Source organism: Panulirus ornatus, chromosome 10 (assembly GCF_036320965.1).
Source record: "Panulirus ornatus isolate Po-2019 chromosome 10, ASM3632096v1, whole genome shotgun sequence".
Classification (NCBI taxonomy): domain Eukaryota; kingdom Metazoa; phylum Arthropoda; class Malacostraca; order Decapoda; family Palinuridae; genus Panulirus; species Panulirus ornatus.
The window spans coordinates 47,611,173-47,630,680 of record NC_092233.1 but is presented as its reverse complement, the minus strand read 5'-3'; the positions used below and the strand labels follow the sequence as shown (position 1 = coordinate 47,630,680).

The following is a 19,508-nucleotide window of genomic DNA, read 5'->3' as shown; positions in this document are numbered from 1 at the left end:
AGTGAGTGCTCAAATTACAGAGGTATAAGTTTGTTGAGTATTCCTGGCAAATTGTATGGGAGGGTATTGATTGAGAGGGTGAAGGCATGTACAGAGCATCAGATTGGGGAAGAGCAGTGTGGTTTCAGAAGTGGTAGAGGATGTGTGGATCAGGTGTTTGCTTTGAAGAATGTATGTGAGAAATACTTAGAAAAGCAAATGGATTTGTATGTAGCATTTATGGATCTGGAGAAGGCATATGATAGAGTTGATAGAGATGCTCTGTTGAAGGTATTAAGAATATATGGTGTGGGAGGCAAGTTGTTAGAAGCAGTGAAAAGTTTTTATCGAGGATGTAAGGCATGTGTACGTGTAGGAAGAGAGGAAAGTGATTGGTTCTCAGTGAATGTAGGTTTGTGGCAGGGGTGTGTGATGTCTCCATGGTTGTTTAATTTGTTTAGGGATGGGGTTGTTAGGGAGGTGAATGCCAAAGTTTTGGAAAGAGGGGCAAGGATGAAGTCTGTTGTGGATGAGAGAGCTTGGGAAGTGAGTCAGTTGTTGTTCGCTGATGATACAGCGCTGGTGGCTGATTCATGTGAGAAACTGCAGAAGCTGGTGACTGAGTTTGGTAAAGTGTGTGAAAGAAGAAAGTTAAGAGTAAGTGTGAATAAGAGCAAGGTTATTAGGTACAGTAGGGTTGAGGGTCAAGTCAATTGGGAGGTGAGTTTGAATGGAGAAAAACTGGAGGAAGTGAAGTGTTTTAGATATCTGGGAGTGGATCTGGCAGTGGATGGAAACATGGAAGCGGAAGTGGATCATAGGGTGGGGGAGGGGGCGAAAATTCTGGGAGCCTTGAAGAATGTGTGGAAGTCGAGAACATTATCTCGGAAAGCAAAAATGGGTATGTTTGAAGGAATAGTGGTTCCAACAATGTTGTATGGTTGCGAGGCGTGGGCTATGGATAGAGTTGTGCGCAGGAGGATGGATGTGCTGGAAATGAGATGTTTGAGGACAATGTGTGGTGTGAGGTGGTTTGATCGAGTAAGTAACGTAAGGGAAAGAGAGATGTGTGGAAATAAAAAGAGCGTGGTTGAGAGAGCAGAAGAGGGTGTTTGAAATGGTTTGGTCACATGGAGAGAATGAGTGAGGAAAGATTGACCAAGAGGATATATGTGTCGGAGGTGGAGGGAACGAGGAGAAGAGGGAGACCAAATTGGAGGTGGAAAGATGGAGTGAAAAAGATATTGTGTGATCGGGGCCTGAACATGCAGGAGGGTGAAAGGAGGGCAAGGAATAGAGTGAATTGGAGCGATATGGTATACCGGGGTTGACGTGCTGTCAGTGGATTGAGTCAAGGCATGTGAAGCGTCTGGGGTAAACCATGGAAAGCTGTGTAGGTATGTATATTTGCGTGTGTGGACGTATGTATATACATGTGTATGGGGGTGGGTTGGGCCATTTCTTTCGTCTGTTTCCTTGCGCTACCTCGCAAATGCGGGAGACAGCGGAAAAAAAAAAAAAAAAAAAATTCTTCAAAGCAAACACCTGTTCCACACATCCTCTACCACTTCTGAAACCACACTGCTCTTCCCCAATCTGATGCTCTGTACATGCCTTCACCCTCTCAATCAATACCCTCCCATATAATTTACCAGGAATACTCAACAAACTTATACCATTGTAATTTGAGCACTCACTTTTATCCCCTTTGCCTTTGTACAGTGGCACTATGCACGCATTTCGCCAATCCTCAGGCACCTCACCATGAGTCATACATACATTAAATAACCTTACCAACCAGTCAACAATACAGTCACCCCCTTTTTTAATAAATTCCACTGCAATACCATCCAAACCTGCTGCCTTGCCGGCTTTCATCTTCCGCAAAGCTTTTACTACCTCTTCTCTGTTTACCAAATCATTTTTCCTAACCCTCTCACTTTGCACACCACCTTGACCAAAACACCCTATATCTGCCACTCTATCATCAAACACATTCAACAAACCTTCAAAATACTCACTCCATCTCCTTCTCACATCACCAGTACTTGTTATCACCTCCCCATTTGTGTCCTTCACTGAAGTTCCCATTTGCTCCCTTGTCTTACGCACTTTATTTACCTCCTTCCAGAACATCTTTTTATTCTCCCTAAAATTTAATGATACTCTCTCACCCCAACTCTCATTTGCCCTTTTTTTCACCTCTTGCACCTTTCTCTTGACCTCCTGTCTCTTTCTTTTATACATCTCCCACTCAATTGCATTTTTTCCCTGCAAAAATTGTCCAAATGCCTCTCTCTTCTCTTTCACTAATACTCTTACTTCTTCATCCCACCACTCACTACCCTTTCTAATCAACCCATCTCCCACTCTTCTCATGCCACAAGCATCTTTTGCGCAATCCATCACTGATTCCCTAAATACATCCCATTCCTCCCCCACTCCCCTTACTTCCATTGTTCTCACCTTTTTTCCATTCTGTACTCAGTCTCTCCTGGTACTTCCTCACAAAAGTCTCCTTCCCAAACTCACTTACTCTCACCACCCTCTTCACCCCAACATTCACTCTTCTTTTCTGAAAACCCATACAAATCTTCACCTTAGCCTCCACAAGATAATGATCAGACATCCCTCCAGTTGCACCTCTCAGCACATTAACATCCAAAAGTCTCTCTTTCGCGCGCCTGTCAATTAACACGTAATCCAGTAATGCTCTCTGGCCATCTCTCCTACTTACATAAGTATACTTATGGGTATCTCGCTTTTTAAACCAGGTATTCCCAATCATCAGTCCTTTTTCAGCACATAAATCTACAAGCTCTTCACCATTTCCATTTACAACACTGAACACCCCATGTATACCAATTATTCCCTCAACTGCCACATTACTCACTTTTGCATTCAAATCACCCATCACTATAACCCGGTCTCGTGCATCAAAACCACTAACACACTCATTCAGCTGCTCCCAAAACACTTGCCTCTCATGATCTTTCTTCTCATGCCCAGGTTATCAAGGTTTATTTGTTCCTCCTTTCTTATCCTGCTATACTTGTTCCATGTGTTCTTATAACTTGCTAATGCTGGATGGCTGGAGTACCATCTACTTCTTCACTGTTGCACATCTAGAAGCTCATTTGTTTTTTCACATCTTTTATTAAAACGCTCCTCCCTCTTTCTTACTTTACTATTTTCTCCATATTTGTGGATAGAGGTATCCATGTTCCTACTCCTTCATTGTAAATTTCACTGAACCTCCCACCACCACGTCCTGCTTACTGTCTGCTGAACTCCAATCCTAAATCTGTATTAGCATAGAAATTTTTGTTGAGGTTTGTATAATTTCCATGATTTTATTTTCTCTTTATGTCTTGTCTCACCTGTGCTCTTTTGTTAACCGCAGTTACCACATAGTCAAACTTGAGCATCACATGATTGCTTTTTCCAGTTGGTATACTATATATGATATTCTCAATGCTTTTTCCAGTTGGTATACTATATATGATATTCTCAATGTCTGTATTAGTATGTATGAAGACAGCTTCTAGCAGTGATGGTACATTAGTCCTTCTCATCCTAGTGTGCTCAATTGGCATGTTGGTAAAAGAAACTTTCCTTTATACACTCTGAAAACTTTTGTATCCATGGCTTCCTGTCACCATGAGAAACCAAACTACCCTAGTCTTTCTCTTTATAATTGAAATTTCCCATTATCATTACATACCATCTCTAAGAAGTCAGTGTTTTACAGCTTCATGTACCATCCTAATTGTTTTTTTATCTTTCTTTTTCTTCTCGAACACCATTTCCTGTGTTTGCCATGTAATTCTAGGAACAGATGAAGAAAGGCCTGCATTCTTTCTCATCTATTCTTTAGCTTTCATTTATAATGCATCGAAACCACAGCTTCCCATCCACAACCAGGCCCCACAGACCTTTCCAAGGTTTTCCCTGGCTGCTTTACATGCCTTGGTTCAGTCCATTAACAGCTTGTCAACCCATGTATACCACATTGTTCCAGTTCACTCTATCCTGTGCACACTTTTCACCCTCTTGCTTGATCAGGTCATGATTACTCAAATTTTTTTCACTCTTTCCTTTAATCTTCAATTTGGTATCCCCATTCTCCATATTCCCTCCACTTCTGACACATATATCCTCTTTGTCAACCTTTCCTCACTCATTATCTTCATATGTCCTCAGCATTTCCGCTCACCCTCTTCTGCTGTTTCAACCACACTATTACCACTCTTCTCACACTCTTATTAACTTACTCGATCAAACCACCTTAAGCCACTTAGTGTCCTCAAATGCTTCATTTGCAACCCTATTCTGCACTTCCTTGTATATAGCCCATGCCTCACACCCACGTAATGTTATTGGAACTACTTTACTTCCTAACATACATATTTTTGCCCTCCCTAATAACGATCTGTTGCACCACATGTTCTTCAGTGCTCCCTGAACCCTCTTCCCCTCTCTCACCTATATCTCACTTTCTGCATCCATGGTTCTATTTGCTGCCATGTCCATACCCAGATATCTAAAATGCTTCATATCCTCCAGTTTCTCTCCATTAAACTCTACCCTGTCTCTCTACCTTGCTAAACCTAATAATCCTGCTTTTATTCACATTTACTCTTCCTCCTGTCAGACACTCTTCCGAACTCATTTACCACCTTTTACAATTTCTCAGTCGTTATCACTACATGTTTGATGTGGATCACTCAAATTATTGAGGATTATTTATTAATGTTAATACCACTTTGCACTTCTTCCCTGCAGTTACTCTTCAAATTATGTATTGTCTTAATAGGCCATCTTCCACTATTTCTTTAAATTTAAGGCTACCTTTTATTAAAGAGGACCATTCTACCCATTCTTTTGCTTGCTCTTTCCCTCCATATTTACATGTACCGCTTTAGGTAGTACAGGTAAGATCTATTTTCTTTAGTAAGCTTTGTTTCTATGACTCCAGCAGTATCAAGCATGAAATGCCTGAGGACAGTATTTGATATGAAGTAGATTTATCATGTAAGGAATAACAGACTGGGGTGGTAATAGGTGCAGGCTGATTGAAAAAGATGACCAGGATGTGCTTAAGTGGTTCAGGGTATGAAGAGTATAAATAAGTGAAGACAAACTGATTAAGAGGATCTACGTGTCAGAAGCAGAAGGAGCAAGAGGAGGGAAATACCAAGAAGGGGTTGGAAGAATGGAGTGAAAGTGGCTTTGGGATACTGGGTCTCAAACATTCAAGAGAGTGAGAGGTGTTCATGAGATTGAATGAATTGGTTGATGTGCTATATAGGGGTAATGAGCTGTTAATGGACCAAACCAGGATATGTGAAGTGGGCAAGGTAAACCTCTACCATGAAGCAGTGTGTAGGGCTTGGTTGTGGATAGTAGGCTCTGGTTGTGGGGGCATTGTATGTAAGAATTTGAGTGTGAATTTATACAGATGAGGCTGTCTTTTATCTATTCCTAATGCTGGCTCTCAAAGGGCTGAAGAGGCAGGTTTTTTTCATACTATTTCCTGCATTAGCAAGGTAGCATTTAGAACAGAGGACTGAACCTTTAAGGGAATATCCTCACTAGACCCCTTTCTCTGTTCTCTCTTTTGGAAAATTGAAAATGAGAGGGGAGTATTTCCAACCCCCCCTCTCCCTCCCCTTTTAGTCGCCTTCTACAACATGCAGGGAATACGTGGGAAGTATTCTTTCTCCCCTATCCCCAGGGATAAAGAAGCAGTTGTGTGTAAAGAAAAATCAGACACAATTAAAGCTCTTGCTTTCATGAAGTAACATCAGGAACACCCATCCACTCTGCAGCTGTTATGTGTAATGTGCTGAAAACGGAGCCTACCAGATAAGCCTTACAAACTATACCATGGTTTACCTTGGGTGTTTCATACCTATTTGTGGCATGTCCTCCTTGTGCATTGAATTTACCAACTCATTTTATCCCACACCCACCTCTCATCCTCTTAAATTTTCAGGCCCTAATGCTCAAAAGCCTCCTTCTCCCCATCCTTCCATCTCTTTAGTCTCCCCCTTTCCTGTATTTCTCTTGTTAAGACCCTAAAGACCCCTTCTCCAGGGATTCCTGCAGCTTTAAGACTGCACTGCAGTTCATAGCATGGAAAGAGTGGACTTTTCTTGGGTGAGAAGTCCTACAGCAAGATTGTATTCTGATGATACAGCCTTGGTTAAAGTGACTTTTCATTTGTGGTGTAACTACAAGCAGGCAAAGTCTGGTAATGCCCCCTTTTCCCTTTTCATCACATATGAAATGGACTTCCTCATAGGAATTAATGAAATACGTTTTGGAAGTAATGTTCAAACTTCAGAGTGTTAGTAAGATTACATGGTAGATTGTAAGAGAGAGCATTGTTGAGAAGATGGTAACATGCACGAGATTTCTGAATGAGGAGCCATGTGGCTTAAAGAGAGGAAGGGGGAGTGTACCTGGTGTTTTCTCTAGAGAATTGTATGTAAATAACTTGGAGAGGGATTTGTATGTTGCATTAATGGATCTGGAAAAAGAATGTAATAGATTAAACAGAGATGCAAATATATATCATGGGAAGATGTTACAAAATGTATTGGGAGTTTTTATTGGGAAAGTAAGGCACATTTTTAGTTATGAAGGGAGAAAGTTAATTGGTTCTCAGTTAAGTTGGGTCTGCATCAAGTATGTGCAATCTCACTATGTCCCCTATATCTGTTTGTAGAGAGGGTGTTGAGGGAGGTAGATGCAAGGGAAGGTTCTTCATTGTGCTGGGAGAGGGTGGGGGCTTGGGAGGTAAATCATTTATTGTCTGCAGATAGCTTGGCTCTGGTGGCAGACTTCCTGAGAGAAGCTCCAGAAGGTGGTGGTCATACTTTTGGAGAGTGTGCAAAATAAAGTTGATTTGGACAAAAGTAAGGTTATGAGGTGATGCAGCAGGTGGGGTGGATGATAGGATATTTTAAGTGTAAATTTGAATAGGGAGGACCTAGGGAAGTGGAGAGTCTTGTTATATATCTGGGAGTGGCTGTGGCTGAGGATGGAACTGTGGGGCCTGAAGTGAATCATAAAAGAAAGGCCTAAGTTCTTGAGTGCATTTAAAAGCATGTGGAAGGGAGTGGTCAGTATCTTACTGTAAGGACAGAGATGGGTATGTTTGAAGATACAATAGTCCTGAGAGGGTTGAATGGATGTGTCTTGAACCTTAAATGCAAAGGAGAGAAAGGTGATTGTATTAAAAATTAAATACAAGAGGATGATATTTGGTAAGAGATGGATTAATCATGTAGGGAATGTCATTTTTGGTGACAGATTAGGTTACAAACAGTTTGATTTAGAAGGCCAACCAGGGTGTACTGAAAGGGTTCAGGCATACGGAAAGAATGAGTGAATAAAAATGAAATAAGAGATTGTGTGTCTGAGGAGCATGCGGGAGGGGAAGGCTGTGAAAGAGATCTAAGGATGGAGTGAAAGGGGCTTTAGGGTATGGAGGCCTGAACATTCAGGAGGGAGAAAGAATTTTGATTTTATGGTGTGTTGTATGTAGGGTGACATGTTATTAGTGAGCTGATCCAGGGAAGATTAAGTGGTGATGAGAAACCATGGATTGGTATGGGGCTTAGCTGTTGATGGGAGCGTTTTGGGTTTGGTGCATTATACATGACATCATAGAATTGGATGTGTGCAAGTTGGGACAATGTTGGTTTGTTCCTCATGATATCTCACAAAGACAGAAAAAACAATGTTTGAAAAAGAAATATTTAGCTAAGTATTTCTGTCTCAGGGTATATTTGAAATACAAAAAGATATTCTCCCCTGTCCCTGGCGATAGGGGAGAAAGAATACTTCCCACGCAATTCCCTGAGTGTCATAAAAGGGGATGGGAGCGAGGGGGCTAGAAACCCTCCCCTCCTTGTATTCTAACTTTCTAGAAGGGGAAACAGAAGAAGGAGTCATGCGGGGAGTGCTCATCCTCCTGGAAGGCTCAGATTGGGGTATCTGAATGTGTGTGGATGTAACCAAGATGAGAAGAAAGGAGAGATAGGTAGTATGTTTGAGGAAAGGAACTTGGATGTTTTGGCTCTGAGGGAAACGAAGCTCAAGGGTAAAGGGGAAGAGTGGTTTGGGAATGTCTTGGGAGTAAAGTCAGGGGTTAGTGAGAGGACAAGAGCAAGGGAAGGAGTAGCACTACTCCTGAAGCAGGAGTTGTGGGAGTATGTGATAGTGAAAGTGGATGGAGAGAGATGGATGATTATTGGTGCCTATGCACCTGGTCATGAGAAGAAAGATCATGAGAGGCAAGTGTTTTGGGAGCAGCTTTGATGCACGAGACCGGGTTTTAGTGATGGGTGATTTGAATGCAAAGGTGAGTAATGCAGCAGTTGAGGGAATAATTGGTGCACATGGGGTGTTCAGTGTTGTAAATGGAAATGGTGAAGAGCTTGTAGATTTGTGTGCTAAAAAAGGACTGATGATTGGGAATACCTGGTTTAAAAAGAGAGATATACATAAGTATACGTATGTAAGTAGGAGAGATGGCCAGAGAGTGTTATTGGATTATGTGTTGATTGATAGGTGCGTGAAAGAGAGACTTTTGGATGTTAATGTGCTGAGAGGTGCAACTGGAGGGATGTCTGATCATTATTTTGTGGAGGCTAAGGTGAAGATTTGTATGGGTTTTCATAAAAGAAGAGAGAATGTTGGGGTGAAGAGAGTGGTGAGAGTAAGTGAGCTTGGGAAGGAGACTTATGTGAGGAAGTACCAGGTGAGATTGAGTGCAGAATGGAAAAAGTTGAGAGTAAATGACATAAGGGGAGTGGAGGAGGAATGGGATATGTTTAGGGAAGCAATGATGGCTTGTGCAAAAGATGACTGTGACATGAGAAAGGTGGGAGGTAGGCAGATTAGAAAGGGTAGTGAGTGGTGGGATGAAGAAGTAAGATCGTTAGTAAAAGAGAAGAGAGAGGCATTTGGACAATTTTTGCGGGGAAAAAATGCAAATGACTGGGAGATGTATAAAAGAAAGACACAGTAGGTCAAGAGAAAGGTGGAAGAGGTGAAAAAGAGGGCAAAATGAGAGTCAGGGTGAGATTATCATTAAGTTTTAGGGAAAATAAGGTGTTTTGGAAGGGGGTAGATAGAGTGCGTAAGACAAGAGAACAAATGGGAACTTTGGTGAAGGGGGCTAATGGGGAGGTGATAACAATTAGTGGTGAAGTGAGGAGATGGTGTGAGTATTTTGAAGGTTTATTGAATGTGTTTGATGATAGAGTGGCAGATATAGGGTGTTTTGGTCAAGGAGGTGTGCAATTGATAGGGTCAGGGAGAATGATTTGGTAAACAAACAAGAGGTAGTGGAAACTTTGCGGAAGATGAAAGCTGGCAAGGTGGCGGGTTTGGATGGCATTGCAGTGGAATTTATTAAAATAGGGGTGACTGTGTTGTTGACTGGTTGGTGAGGATATTCAGTGTATTTATCGTTCATGGTGAGGTGCTTGAGGATTGGTGGAATGCATGCATAGCGCCATTCTACAAAGGCAAAGGGGATAAAGGTGAGTGTTCAAGTTACAGAGGTATAAGTTTGTTGAGTATTCCTGGGAAATTGTATTGGAGGGTATTGATTGAGAGGGTGAAGGCATGTACAGAGCATCAGATTGGGGAAGAGCAGTGTGGTTTCAGAAGTAATAGAGGATGTATGGATCAGGTGTTTGCTTTGAAGTATGTTTGTGAGAAATACTTAAAAAACAAATGGATATGTATTTAGTATTTATGGATCTGGAGAAGGCATACGATAGAGTTGATAGAGATGCTTTGTGGAAGGTATTAAGAGTATATGGTGTGGGAGGTAAGTTGCTGGAAGCAGTGAAAAGTTTTATCGAGGATGTAAAGCATGTGTACGAGTAGGAAGAGAGGAAAGTGATTGGTTCCCAGTGAATGTTGGTTTGTGGCAGGAGTGTGTAATGTCTCCATGGTTATTTAATTTGTTTATGGATGGGATTGTTAGGGAGGTGAATGCAAGAGTTTTGGAGAGAGGGGCAAGTATGTAGTCTGTTGTGAATGAGAGAGCTTGGGAAGTGAGTCAGTTGTTGTTCGGTGATGATATAGTGCTAGTGGCTGATTTGGGTGAGAAGCTGCAGAAGCTGGTGACTGAGTTTAGTAAAGTGTGTGAAAGAAGAAAGCTGAGAGTAAATGTAAATATGAGCAAGATTATTAGGTTCGGTAGGATTGAGGGACAAGTTAATTGGGAGGTAAGTTTGAATGGAGAAAAACTGGAGGAAGTGAAGTGTTTTAGATATCTGGGAGTGGATTTGGCAGCGTGTTGAAGTGTGGAAGGGTTGAAGAATGTGTGGAAAGCCAGAACATTATCTCGGAGAGCAAAAATATGTATGTTTGAAGGAATAGTGGCTCCTACAATGTTACATGGTTGCGAGTCATGGGCTATAGATAGGGTTGTGCGCAGGAGGGTGGATGTGTTGGAAATGAGATGTTTGAGGACAATATGTGGTGTGAGGTGGTTTGATCGAGTAAGTAATGAAAGGGTAAGAGAGATGTGTGGTAATAAAAAGAGTGTGGTTGAGAGCAGAAGAGGGTGTTTTGAAATGGTTTGGTCACATGGAGAGAATGATGAGGGAAGATTGACCAAGAGGATATATGTGTCAGAGGTGGAGGGAATGAGGAGAAGTGGGAGGCCAAATTGGAGGTGGAAGGATGGAGTGAAATAGATTTTGAGCGATCGGGGCCTGAACATACAGGAGGGTGAAAGGTGTGCAAGGAACAGAGTGAATTGGAACAATGTGGTATACTGGGGTCGACATGCTGCCAATGGATTGAACCAGGGCATGTGAAGCATCTTTAGTAAACCATGGAAAGTTTTGTGGGGCCTCTATGTGGACAGGGAGCTGTGGTTTCGGTGCATTACACATGACAGCTAGAGACCGAGTGTGAACGAATGTGGCCTTTGTTGTCTTTTCGTACCACTACCTCATGCATGCACGGGTGAGCTGGTGCCGCTTCATGTGTGACGGAAGGTGATGGGAATGGATGGAGGCAGGAAATATGAATATGTGTATATATGTATATGTATGTATACATTGAAATGTATAGGTATGTATATGTGTGTGTATGGGCATGTATGTATACACCTGTGTATGTGGGTGGTTTGGGTCATTCTTTCGTCTGTTTCATTTTGCTTAGACAGCGACAAAGTTTGATGAATAATATAATAAATAAACAGAAATTTGTTTCTAGTTCATTCAGCAAGATTTTTAAGATAAGATTAGGTGTCATTTCAGACGAACATGCTCATGCAGCTCAGATTCTCTTGTAACATGTTTACATTAGGCTTATTTCTCTGATTGACAATATTGCACTTCCCCAGGAATTGAATGTATGGGCAATAACTGTCAGGTGCTGGCCCCAGAAGACTTTGTAGTCCCATTACTAAAACGTCCACGACTGAAAGAAAAATACCAGCAATATGCCTTTGCTGACTATGTGCGAAGCCATCCCCAGTTACGGTTCTGCCCTGGTCCCAACTGTAATATTGTAGTCCAAGCTAAAGAATGCCGAGCAAAAAGAGTGATCTGTACCGCCTGCAAAAGTCAGTTTTGGTGAGTTAGAGAGTTTGAGTTCTTCAGGGTTAGTTCATCAATAAACGTGGGAGTAATATTAAAGTTAGATACATATCTTTTTAAACGTATGCTGTAGTGACTAAGAAGGCATTGTAGTGCCTTCCATATTTTTTTGTAAAGGAACTTCTAATTAATCGAATGAAGTTGACACACTGTAATTTAGTAATTGTTAATGATCCATTATATTTTGAATGTATCAGTATATCTAAGACAGTGGGTAGCATCTGGCTGTTGATAACATTACTCAGTCATGTTGCCCATGTTTTGACTACCTATGTAAGACTTTGTACCCAGCTGAGTTTTTTGCTATTCTTGTCTGTGTTAGAATAACATTCTTTTTTCTTAAGAGGGTGAGACTGCAAGTAGCAAAGAATGAGATTAACAAAAGTTAGATATCCTCAGCCACTTTATCCCACAAGCAGTGAGAAATATCTGTAGGATATTTAGAAAGTTAAAACCTTCCAACACCCAGCCTAACTAGTGGGGCATTACTGGCTTTTCCTACTCGTTACAAACAACCATACTGTGGTAGTGACAGCTTGTGCATTGTAGAACCAACTTTGATCAGTTGGAGTTGCCTCATTGATGATGGTGCTGACCCACTTAGTCCACAGGACTTATGTGCTTGGCGACTCAGAATTCTCTTTTACCAACCATCTGGTTTTCTTTTTTTTTTCTTTAACTTTTTTAGATTCTAAAGAGTGTGGTGTGCACTGTAAGTATGCTTTGGTCAGAGTTATAGGATATTCATATTTTTTTTGTATTTCTAATTTCTATGAAGTGATTGTTGTTGCTGTTTTTACTTTCAATGCCTCTCTATTTACTGTTGGTGTTTCTCTTATTAGATTTTTCTGGTATTTTGTGTGTTTTCTGGTTCTTTTGAAGACTTCAAGTGTTTGGGGCCTCAGACAGGGAGATTGACAATAGAAGTGTGGTGCAAAATAGTATTATTTTGGGGGAAAATGCCAGCCTGTGGATGAATATCATCTGGTCAAACCTCCATTATCTTTGGTTCTGTCCTGTTGACCTTATTTGATGTTTTGGTGCACAAGTAGCAACCATAACTCTGTCTTGTGGAAAGGGGAGTGTCTGGTTAATGGAATCTTTGCTTTCCCACAGAGTAAGGAGTTCAGAGCAATTCAGGAATGTATCTCTCTCACACACACACAGACACACACACACACACACACAGACACAGACACACCCACACACACAGACACAGACACAGACACACGCACACACAGACACACGCACACACAGACACAGACACACGGACACAGACACACAGACACACACACACACACACACATACAGACAAACAGACTGACACAGACAGACACACACACACACAGACAAACAGACACACAGACAGACAGACACACAGACAGACAGACACACAGACAGACAGACACAGACACACACAGATAGACACACACAGACACAGACACAGACATAGACACACAGACACAGACACACACACAGACACACACACACACACACACACACACACACACACACACACACACACACACACACACACACACACACACAGTTTAATGAGATTCAACCTGAGCTCACATAAAATAATGAGGATGGATCAAATTGAGGGAAGGCTTTAGTATGATTATTATCTAGCAGAAAGTAAGCTTCAGAATTTTGCGTGTGAGAAATGGACTTGGGAGTCGACATTGACCCAAACTTCACTGGAGTCCCACACTAGCAGGATTGTTAAGGAGACAAACTTTTGCTGGCATATATTAGAGTAGCAATTAAGTGTATGGATAAGGAAATGTTTACCAAGCTATTCATATCCTACATAAGGCCAAAACTAGAATATACTTCATAGTTTTGGTCACCCAACTTAAAGAAGCAGAGAGAGCTCATCGAGAAGGTCCACAGGATGGCAGCAAAGGTGATACCAGAATTTAGAAAACTGAGTTACAAGGAAAGGCTTTAAGTTTGCCCACCTTGAAAGAAAGATGAGTGAGAGATGATGTTATCACTTACTGTTAAGTTTTTCAAACCAATTGATGACATTTAAAGTTAGCTGTTCTTTGAAAGATGTAAGGATAGAGCAACCTGGGAACATAACATGAAATTAAGGAAAAATGTTTTTAAAAAAGATTTAAAGAAGTTCTCTAACAGTATAAGATTGGTGGATTAATGGAATAAGATGAATAAAGACATGGTCAATGAAGACAGGATACATAAATTTAAGAAGTTGTTTGTTATTGGAGAATGTTCAAGAGTTGTTGCCCTACAAGTGTGAGACTCCCTCCCTTTACAGTACAATGGGTAATTACACCACCTATCAAGAACATATTGATTAAATACCTAATGCTTGTTGAGAGAGATGGCGTGAACACAATTTTCTTTAAGGAAATGGTAAGAACACAGTTCTTATTTTTCTTAATAATAAAGTGAAGGTTTGATTAATGAATAATTGATCAATAAAGAAAAGACAGTGTGGTTTCAGAAGTGGTAGAGGATGTATGGATCAGGTGTTTGCTTTGAAGAATGTATGTGAGAAATACTTAGAAAAGCAAATGGATTTGTATGTAGCATTTATGGATCTGGAGAAGGCATATGATACAGTTGATAGAGATGCTCTGTGGAAGGTATTAAGAATATATGGTGTGGGAGGCAAGTTGTTAGAAGCAGTGAAAAGTTTTTATCGAGGATGTAAGGCATGTGTACGTGTAGGAAGAGAGGGAAGTGATTGGTTCTCAGTGAATGTAGGTTTGCGGCAGGGGTGTGTGATGTCTCCATGGCTGTTTAATTTGTTTAGGGATGGGGTTGTTAGGGAGGTGAATGCAAGAGTTTTGGAAAGAGGGGCAAGTATGAAGTCTGTTGTGAATGAGAGAGCTTGGGAAGTGAGTCAGTTGTTGTTCGGTGATGATACAGCGCTGATGGCTGATTCATGTGAGAAACTGCAGAAGCTGGTGACTGAGTTTGGTAAAGTGTGTGAAAGAAGAAAGTTAAGAGTAAATGTAAATAAGAGCAAGGTTATTAGGTACAGTATTGTTGAGGGTCAAGTCAATTGGGAGGTAAGTTTGAATGGAGAAAAACTGGAGGAAGTAAAGTGTTTTAGATATCTGGGAGTGGATCTGGCAGTGGATGGACCCATGGAAGCAGAAGTGAATCATAGGGTGGGGGAGGGGGCGAAAATCCTGGGAGCCTTGAAGAATGTGTGGAAGTCGAGAACATTATCTCGGAAAGCAAAAATGGGTATGTTTGAAGGAATAGTGGTTCCAACAATGTTGTATGGTTGCGAGGCATGGGCTATGGATAGAGTTGTGCGCAGGAGGGTGGATGTGCTGGAAATGAGATGTTTGAGGACAATGTGTGGTGTGAGGTGGTTTGATCGAGTAAGTAATGTAAGGGTAAGAGAGATGTGTGGAAATAAAAAGAGCGTGGTTGAGAGAGCAGAAGAGGGTGTTTTGAAATGGTTTGGGCACATGGAGAGAATGAGTGAGGAAAGGTTGACCAAGAGGATATATGTGTCGGAGGTGGAGGGAACGAGAAGTGGGAGACCAAATTGGAGGTGGAAAGATGGAGTGAAAAAGATTTTGTGTGATCGTGGCCTGAACATGCAGGAGGGTGAAAGGAGGGCAAGGAATAGAGTGAATTGGATCGATGTGGTATACCGGGGTTGACGTGCTGTCAGTGGATTGAGTCAGGGCATGTGAAGCGTCTGGGGTGAACCATGGAAAGCTGTGTGGGGCCTGGATGTGGAAAGGGAGCTGTGGTTTCGGGCATTATTGCATGATAGCTAGAGACTGAGTGTGAATGAATGGGGCCTTTTTTGTCTTTCCTAGTGCTACCTCGCACACATGAGGGGGGAGGGGGATGGTATTCCATGTGTGGCGAGGTGGCGATGGGAATGAATAAAGGCAGACAGTGTGAATTGTGTTCATGGGTATATATGTATGTGTCTGTGTGTGTATATATATGTGTACATTGAGATGTATAGGTATGTATATTTGCGTGTGTGGACATGTATGTATATACATTGTGTATGGGGGTGGGTTGGGCCATTTCTTCCGTCTGTTTCCTTGCGCTTCCTCGCAAACGCGGGAGACAGCGACAAAGCAAAATAAAAAAAAAAAGAAAAGACAGTCATATTATGAAAATGCCCATAGATTCAGGTAGCATGATGCAATACTGCACTGCACTGTAACAGCCTGATCCTGCTACCAGGGTCATTGACCATTCATTTCATCTTTTAGACAAGGATATGACAGTAATTTTTTTTTCTTCATACTTGATCACCATATCCTGCATTAGAGAGGTATTGCCAAGAACAGAAGACAGGCCACATCCTATCTCTATCTTTTATGTGTAATGCACCAAAACCACAGCTCTCTATCCACAACCAGGCTCCAGAGACCTTTTCATGGTTTACCTTAGAAGCATCACATACCCTGACTCAGATTGTTGACTGCACGTTGACCCCAACATATCACATCATTCCATTTCACTCTATCCCATGCATGCCTTTCACTCTCCTGCACATTCAAGCCTTAATTGCTCAAAATCTCCATTACCCCACTCTTACCCCTTCCTAACCTTTATGTTTTGTAAAATTGTAGAATGTAAAAAGAAGTGAATTGTGTATTTTCATATGAATATACTTCAGGAATGTAAAAAAAAAAAGTGAATTGTGTATTTTCATATGATGAATATACTTGCAGAAGGAAAAGTTTTGTTATAATAATTAACATAATTGTCAGTAGACCTAGGTCTGTCATACTGTTAATCCTTTCAGTTCTCTCGTAGTCAATTGTCCTCAGTCAAGGCACATATTTTCTCACCACAAGTTGCTGCCCAGTGTTGATTGTTCATAGATAGTAATCCAAACTAAGGATGAGTTGTCTTATGGCCTCAGTAACCCACTAGTGACCATAGTGGGTGATAGTGACTGTTTTCTAGGGACTAACCATGTTTTTGACACCCATCACATTGTCCACAGCCTTCCTCTTGCTGTGCCCATGCTTCTTTTACTTACGATTGACCATTCTGATGTATAATGTTTCTCCTAAGCTACAAATGTTCAATTCTCAATTGTTAGGAAGAAGAACAAAAAAATTTAAATTTTTTTGCTCCTTTGCATATAAGAAAGGAAAAAAAAGGAAATGTTGAGTGAATGTAACTTGCCCATATGGGATTAGCTAGTTTGGTAGATAATGTTCATTTCTTAAACTAGGAATGGCTTATTCTTAAGAAAGGAAAAGAATTGTCTTCCTTTTTTTCACTTTTCATAATACAGTTATTTTGCACTTTTTTGAGCTCTGGTGTTGGACAAAAAAATTCAGTTTTACACTGAAAGGGTTAATGCTTTGAACTGAAGGAAATGGCATGAATTTTATTAAATTTGTTCATGATTGTTCACCAATCCCTTCTCTAGGAGTGTAGTGTCAAGAATAGACAAAGAATGGCCTCATTTGTTTACATTCACTCTTTCTGTCTTGTATAATGCAGTGAAACCAGGGCTTGCATCCACATTCAGGCCCTACAGGCTAATATGTGTTTCCCTTGACTGCCTCACATGCCATTGATGGAATGTAACCTCTGTATAAATTGCTCCTATTTGCTGACTCCAATGCACGCCTCTCATCCTCCTGTATGTTCAGGCCCCAGTAAATCAAGGACTTTTCTATTTCATCTTTTCATATTTCATATACCTGGTTTAAAAAGCAAGATATACATAAGTATATGTATGTAAGTAGGAGAGATGGCCAGAGAGCATTATTGGATTACATGTTAATTGACAGGCGCGCAAAAGAGAGACTTTTGGATGATAATGTGCTGAGAGGTGCAACTGGAGGGATGTCTGATCATCATCTTGTGGAGGCTAAAGTGAAGATTTGTATGGGTTTTCAGAAAAGAAGAGTGAATGTTGGGGTGAGGAGGGTGGTGAGAGTAAGTGAGCTTGGGAAGGAGACTTGTGTGAGGAATTACCAGGAGAGACTGAGTACAGAATGGAAAAAGGTGAGAACAATGGAAGTAAGGTGAGTGGGGGAGGAATGGGATGTATTTAGGGAATCAGTGATGGATTGCGCAAAAGATGCTTGTGTCATGAGAAGAGTGGGAGGTGGGTTGATTAGAAAGGGTAGTGAGTGGTGGGATGAAGAAGTAAGATTATTAGTGAAAGAGAAGAGAGAGGCATTTGGACGATTTTTGCTGGGAAAAAATGCAATTGAGTGGGAGATGTATAAAAGAAAGAGACAGGAGGTCAAGAGAAAGGTGCAAGAGGTGAAAAAGAGGGCAAATGAGAGTTGGGGTGAGAGAGTATCATTAAATTTTAGGGAGAATAAAAAGTTATTTTGGAAGGAGGTAGATAAAGTGCGTAAGACAAGGGAGCAAATGGGAACTTCAGTGAAGGGCGCAAATGGGGAGGTGATAACAAGTAGTGGTGATGTGAGAAGATGAAGTGAGTATTTTGAAGGTTTGTTGAATGTTTTTGATGATAGAGTGGCAGATATAGGGTGTTTTGGTCGAGGTGGTGTGCAAAGTGAGAGGGTTAGGGAAAATGATTTGGTAAACAGAGAAGAGGTAGTAAAAGCTTTGTGGAAGATGGAAGCCGGCAAGGCAGCAGGTTTGGATGGTATTGCAGTGGAATTTATTAAAAAAGGGGGTGACTGTATTGTTGACTGGTTGGTAAGGTTATTTAATATATGTATGACTCATGGTGAGGTGCCTGAGGATTGGCGGAATGCGTGCATAGTGCTATTGTAGAAAGGCAAAGGGGATAAGAGTGAGTGCTCAAATTACAGAGGTATAAGTTTGTTGAGTATTCCTGGTAAATTATATGGAAGGGTATTGATTGAGAGGGTGAAGGCATGTACAGAGCATCAGATTGGGGAAGAGCAGTGTGGTTACAGAAGTGGTAGAGGATGTGTGGATCAGGTGTTTGCTTTGAAGAATGTATGTGAGAAATGCTTAGAAAAACAAATGGATTTGTATGTAGCATTTATGGATCTGGAGAAGGCATATGATAGAGTTGATAGAGATGCTCTGTGGAAGGTATTAAAAATATATGGTGTGGGAGGCAAGTTGTTAGAAGCAGTGAAAAGTTTTTATCGAGGATGTAAGGCATGTGTACGTGTAGGAAGAGAGGAAAGTGATTGGTTCTCAGTGAATGTAGGTTTGCGCCAGGGGTGTGTGATGTCTCCATGGTTGTTTAATTTGTTTATGGATGGGGTTGTTAGGGAGGTGAATGCAAGAGTTTTGGAAAGAGGGGCAAGTATGCAGTCTGTTGTGGATGAGAGAGCTTGGGAAGTGAGTCAGTTGTTGTTCGCTGATGATACAGTGCTGGTGGCTGATTCATGTGAGAAACTGCAGAAGCTGGTGACTGAGTTTGGTAAAGTGTGTGAAAGAAGAAAGTTAAGAGTAAATGTGAATAAGAGCAAGGTTATTAGGTAGAGTATTGTTGAGGGTCAAGTCAATTGGGAGGTAAGTTTGAATGGAGAAAAACTGGAGGAAGTAAAGTGTTTTAGATATCTGGGAGTGGATGTGGCAGCGGATGGAACCATGGAAGCGGAAGTGAATCATAGGGTGGGGGAGGGGGCAAAAATCCTGGGAGCCTTGAAGAATGTGTGGAAGTCGAGAACATTATCTCGGAAAGCAAAAATGGGTATGTTTGAAGGAATAGTGGTTCCAACAATGTTGTATGGTTGCGAGGCGTGGGCTATGGATAGAGTTGTGCGCAGGAGGGTGGATGTGCTGGAAATGAGATGTTTGAGAACAATGTGTGGTGTGAGGTGGTTTGATCGAGTAAGTAATGTAAGGATAAGAGAGATGTGTGGAAATAAAGAGAGCGTGGTTGAGAGAGCAGAAGAGGGTGTTTTGAAATGGTTTGGGCGCATGGAGAGAATGAGTGAGGAAAGA

The 19,508-nt window shown here is 41.3% G+C and overlaps 1 protein-coding gene across 1 annotated transcript in view; it reads left to right on the top strand.

The window, feature by feature from the left end:
• ari-2 (E3 ubiquitin-protein ligase ari-2) overlaps window positions 1-19,508 on the top strand; it is a 232,217-nt gene that overhangs the window by 29,525 nt on the left and 183,184 nt on the right. The window contains exon 2 of the mRNA XM_071665846.1: window positions 11,366-11,597. Within this exon, the coding sequence (XP_071521947.1) occupies window positions 11,366-11,597 (232 nt within the window). The remainder of the gene's footprint in view (window positions 1-11,365; window positions 11,598-19,508) is intronic.